This window comes from Lactuca serriola, chromosome 5, assembly GCF_051521515.1.
Source record: "Lactuca serriola cultivar US96UC23 chromosome 5, Lser_US96UC23_V15, whole genome shotgun sequence".
Classification (NCBI taxonomy): domain Eukaryota; kingdom Viridiplantae; phylum Streptophyta; class Magnoliopsida; order Asterales; family Asteraceae; genus Lactuca; species Lactuca serriola.
This window is the reverse complement of record NC_136412.1, coordinates 30948151-30954138: the sequence shown is the minus strand read 5'-3', so window position 1 is coordinate 30954138 and position 5988 is coordinate 30948151. Positions and strand designations below refer to the sequence as shown.

General features: G+C 39.5%; 1 protein-coding gene across 1 annotated transcript; it reads left to right on the top strand.

Moving 5' to 3' along the window:
- The first annotated feature begins 484 nt into the window (after positions 1-484).
- On the top strand, positions 485-967 carry LOC145049414 (uncharacterized). Its single transcript, XM_078997826.1, has one exon. The coding sequence runs from the start codon at positions 485-487 to the stop codon at positions 965-967; it is 483 nt and encodes a 160-aa protein (XP_078853952.1).
- Positions 968-5988: the final 5021 nt, after the last annotated feature.

Sequence of the window (5988 nt, the reverse complement as noted above, 5' to 3'; positions counted from 1 at the left end):
CGGTACAAGAAAAGAAACCAAATTTAGAAGAAATGCTCACTAAATTTGTAGTTGCATCCGAGAAAAGACACAATGACCACGATGCTGCAATACAAGATACAAGAACAATGTTAAGGAATTAGAAAGCATCTATTCACAACATTAAGAAGCAGCTGGGCCAACTTGCCCAACAAATAAATCAAAGAGCATCGGGAGAACTTCCTAGTAATACAAAAAACAATCCATGAGGCGCACATATAAATATTGTAACAATTAGGAGTGGGAAGATAATTACTCCTCTGACACTACTCGCCGAGTCCAGGATATGGACTCGACGAGTCCGACACCTGATCAGAAAATTAAGTCTCCTGTTAAGTCATATCAACCTCCACTACCATATCCAGCCTGAGCTAGACAACAAAAGAATGAAGAAGAATACCGGAAGTTTCTATAACACATAAAGGCTCTTCAAATCAATATACCATTCATAGAAGCGGTTGCATAAATGCCAAAATACGCCAAATTTCTCAAGGAGCTTCTAACTAATAGAAAGATGATCAAAGAAGTGAAGAAAGTGGTTCTAAATGAAAGTTGTTCAGCTGCCATGTTGAACAAACTACCAAAGAAGAAGCGTGATCTGGGAAGCTTAACCTTACCTTGTCAAATCGGAAATGTAGCTACCATCTATGCATTCGCTGATTCAGGGGCGAGTGTAAATCTCATGACATACTCATTTTTCAAGAAATTAGACCTCCCGGAGCCAAGGCCAATTCGAATGGCAATTCACCTAGAAAATAAAACGGTTACATTCCCAAGGGGAATATGCGAAGATCTACTGGTGAAGGTTGATAAGTTCGTATTTCCCGCGGACTTTATAGTTTTACACATGGAAGCGGATCCTCAAGTCGCAATCATTCTTGGAAGACCTTTCCTTAACGTCGTAAGCGCTATAGTTGACATGAGAGTTCCAAACTTACTCTACGGGTAGCGTATGAATCAGTCAGTTTTGGGGTCTATCAAGCCATGAAGCACGCAAGGAATTGTGGTGACACAACATTTTTCGATCGATATGTTGGAAGAATTAATGGAGGAATGGAATAATGAAGAACCAAACAAGTCCACCATCACCTTTTATGAAGAATTCGATGTTGAAAGAGACCAACTGGAAATAGAGAGACTGCTTGAGGAAGCTGATTATAATGAGCTGACCAGAAGTATTGAACAGTGTACTCGTCGATTAAACTCGACCAACTCGACGAGTCCATCCAAGGAATCCCAATCAGTCGTGAAATTTGCCCAGGACTTGACGAGTCCCCTCATTGGACTCGACGTGTGCAACATCCAGAACACGAAAACTAAGCTAAAAGCACTACCAGATCACTTGGAGTATGCATTTCTTGAAGACGGTCAAGAAAAAACTGTAATTATAACTGTTGATTTGGCCAAACATGAGAAAAAAAGTCTTGTGGGGGTACTAAAGAAGAGGCAAGGTGCTATAGCATTGAAGATAACCGACATCAAGGGAATTAGTCCAACTTATTGCTCTCATAAAATTAACTTAGAAGATGGGGCTAAACATGTTGTTCAACGCCAAAGAAGACTAAACCCGTACATGCAAGAAGTTGTGAAAAAGGAGGTAGTGAAACTATTAGATGCCGAGATTATTTAATCAATTTCCGATAGCCCGTGGGTGAGTCCGGTGCAGGTGGTACCGAAGAAAAGAGGAATAACGGTGGTAGCAAATGAAAATAACGAATTAATTCCAATAAGAACGGCTACCGGGTGGCGTGTTTGCATCGACTATAGGAAAGTAAATGATTCCACATCTAAGGATCATTTTCCATTGCCATTTATTGATCAAATGCTCGAGAGGCTGTCCAAGCATCTATATTACTGCTTTCTCGATGGTTTTTCGGGGTATTTTCAAATTCCAATCGACCCATTCCTTTTGGGTTATGCAATGCACCGACTACTTTCCAAAGGTGTATGATGGCCATTTTCCATGATATGATCAAGAAGCTTATAGAGGTTTTCATGGATGAATTTTCGGTTTTCGGGTCCTCTTTTGAAGATTGTTTGTCCAAATTGGATCTAATGTTAGCAAGATGTGAGAAGAGCAACCTTGTCCTTAATTGGGAGAAGTGTCATTTATGGTGAAAGAAGGAATTATGCTTGGACACAAGGTCTCGAGGATGGGGATATAGGTGGATAGAGCAAAGGTGGACACTATTGCCAAATTACCACATCCAACAAATGTCAAGGGGGTAAGGAGATTTTTAGGCCATTAAGGGTTTTATAGGTGCTTTATTAAAGACTTTTCGAAGATCACAAGGCCCTTGACTCAACTTCTTTTGAAGGACGCCCCATTCAACTTTTCTAAAGAATGTATTGATGCATTTCATTTGTCGAAGGAAAAGTTGACTACTACACCTATTATGGTAGCTCCAAATTGGAGTCTTCCTTTTGAGCTTATGTGTGATGCCAGTGACTATGCGGTGGGAGCTGTTTGAAGACAAAGAATTGACAAGCATTTTCAGCCGATCTACTATGCAAGTAATACCCTGAACCCAACACAAGAGAACTACACTACTATATAAAAGGAGCTACTAGTAGTGGTTTTTGCATTTGATAAATTTCACTCATATTTGGTTTTGTCAAAAACCATAGTTTTTACCGACCATTCTACCCTTTAGTATCTTTTTGCTAAACAAGATGTTAAGCTAAGGTTGATTTGTTGGGTGCTGCTGCTACAAGAATTTGACATTGAAATACGAGATAAGAAGGGGATGGAAAACATGGCTACCTATCATCTATCGAGATTGGAAAACCCACACTTGGAAGAGTTAGAAGAAAACAAGATTGGAGATGAATTTCCTAAAGAATATTTATTAGTTATAGTAGGAGAGATTCCATGGTTTGCGGATATAGCTAACTACTTAGCTAGTGAATACATCGCACAAGACTTGACCCGCCAACAAAAGAAGAAGTTCTTTTCAGAAATTAAGTATTACTTCTGGGATGAGCCATACCTCTTTCGTAGCTGTGCTGATGGTATGATAAGAAGATGTGTATCCAGGAAAGAAAGTCATGAAATCTTGAAGCATTGTCATAGCGGGCCCACCGGAGGACATCATGGAGCGCAATATACAACCAAGAAAGTTTTTGATTCGGGTTTTTATTGGCCTACTATCTTTAAAGTTGCTACAAATTTGTCAAATAATGTGATTCATGCCAAAGATCGGGAAACACTTCATCACGAAACGAGATGCCCCAAAATAGCATTCAAGTTTGCGAAATATTTGATGTTTGGGGAATTGACTTCATGGGACCTTTCCCAATGTCAAAGGGAAATAAATACATTTTGGTAGCAGTCGATTATGTATCCAAATGTGCGGGGGCACAAGCATTACCCACGAATGATGCATGAGTAGCGGTACGTTTTTTCAAGAAATTATTTTCAAAGTTTGGAGTTCCAAAGGCTTTAATTAGTGATCGACGCACCCACTTCGCCAATGATCAATCAGCTAAGGTGTTGCTAAAATATGGTGTCCACCACATATTTTCAACATCCTATCATCCTCAAACGAGTGGGCAAACTGAAGTTACAAATAGGGCGCCGAAGAGAATATTAGAAAGATCGGTTGGAAGTAATAGAAAGGAGTGGTCGGATAAGCTTGATGATGAACTTTGGGCGTTTAGAACAACTTTCAAAACACCTATTGGTACTACACCATATAGGTTGGTATATGGGAAGATTTGCCACTTGCCAGTTGAGATTGAGCATAAAGCATTTTGGGCTTTAAGAATGTGTAATTTTGATTTGGCTGAACATAGACACAACCAATTGATGCAAATGAATGCCCTTGAAGAACTAAGGAATGAGGCATACACTAGTTCCTAGATCTACAAAGAAAAGACTAAGAACTGGCATGAAAAAAGACTCAAGGGTAATAAGCACTTTCATGAAGGAAAAAAGTGTTACTTTTTAATTCAACGCTCAAACTTTTTCCGGGCAAGCTAAAGACACGATGGGATGGTCCATTTATATTGAAGAATTTTTTTCCACATGGAGCTATTGAGCTAATATCAATAGATGGAATTCCTTCAAGGTCAATGGTCATAGGGTGAAAAGATATGAAGAAGGAATTTCGAGAAATGAAGAACTTGAAGAAGGGCTACTGCTGGAAGAGATTACAGAAACGTAAGCGGGAAGGAGTCCATCTAATGACTCCTTAAAAAGAAGCGCTTCCGGTAGGCAACCTAAGTTTAGAGTTTGCATTCTTTTCCTTTGCTTTTTATTTTTATTTATTTTTTTTTTTACTTTTAGGATCTATTTTTATCAATCTTCTTCTGAAATTATGCTTAAAATGATTGCTTGAGGGCAAGAAATGCTCAAGTGTGGGGTCGTGCTTAAAAATCGAATTTTAGTTAAACTGATTAAGCAACTCGTCGAGTCTTTCACTCCTGCTCGGCGAGTCCTTTCTGAAATTCACGCAAAGTTGCAGATTCGCGCTTCTACTCGGCGAGTAGTCACTCCTACTCGGCGAGTCCAGAAATTTAACTGAATTTTTTTTTTTACAAACTGTTAATAGGGTTCTGTTTCACCCTAATCACTTTCATTCAGCCGCCTCCCAACCCACACTTACCGAGTAAAGTTCTCTCAAGCAACTTCTTCAATTTTCGCTAGTTCTTCCTCTTACAAGCAAAAAGGTAACATTTTTCTACTTTATTCTTAATAAAGGTCATAACTTGGATAGCTTGTAGTAGGTATTTTGCAAAAAATTGGATTTGGGGGTTTACTCCAAATCTAGGATTTTGATTTTAGGACAAATTAGGAGGTTTTGGACAAAATTTCCTGTGAATTTATGCTTAATAGCCTTAGAATAGAAAACCCCTATACAAATTACTGTTATTGGATGGATTAATCTGGACCGACTGGAAAATGAACTCGCAGTTCATACTACTCGCGGAGTAGTTCATGAACTCGGCGAGTACATCTCACAGTGGACCTGTTTTGCTTATGTTTAATATGTTATGGGTTTGGTTTCTTGTTTTCTTGATTTTGTTTTGAAGGAATTATGTCTAGACGTGGCCAGAGCTCTAGAGGAGGTGGATATGGACACATTCCATGGCTTAACTTCAAGTAAATTACCTCAAAATCTTCACAAGTCCATGCAAAACGCAATCTTGAAACACTGAAACAGAAGGAGATATACGTTCGCAATGCAATTAATATGGAATGGATGAGTCAGACGGAGCTGGAGGAGGAACTAACCCTTTACTTGGTAAATTCCTATGTAAATAGGAGAATAACAATCATTTGTGATGGGTGGATTCGGCTATTCAAGATGCAAGAACCCATGTTCGAAGAGCTATGCTGGGAGTTCTTTGCTACCATCTCATTCTGGGGTGGTAGTGATTACTATAGCCCGAATATTATAAGTTATTGCCTTGGAGGAGAGCTGCATCAATGCAGCATAGCGGAGCTGGCGTGGAGGATTGGGATTTATGATCAAAACGTGATCATGTCAGAGGATTTCGAGGCATTTTTGGAGCAATGCCATAAGGATTTACCTGAAGGAGTTTTTCCCTGTACTTGGTGGAATATGATCGCCAACCGGGTCTATATTCCATCTTCCGTCCAAGAAGGCTTTATCCGTTCACCCATCCATCGTCTTATCCATCGTCTCGTTGCTAGCACCATCAACATGAGGAAGGATGATGACAAAGTTCCCACTCTCGACATTTTCTATTTGTGGAGTATTATCACACCGGACGTTTTTTGCAACTTGCCTTATTATATAGCAAAGTACCTTGCGGAAGGAGTAGTCATGGAAAAAATTACCTCGAAAATTACTGGGGGTATGTTTATTACGAGATGGACAAGGTCTTCTAGGATTTTGGATAGGCAAGAAGCAAGGGCATTAACAATGATTTCTCCCCCTCCGTTTAGCATTACATTATTTAGGAGGGCGAGGATTATTGAGAAGTTTGTTGAGGATACATTTG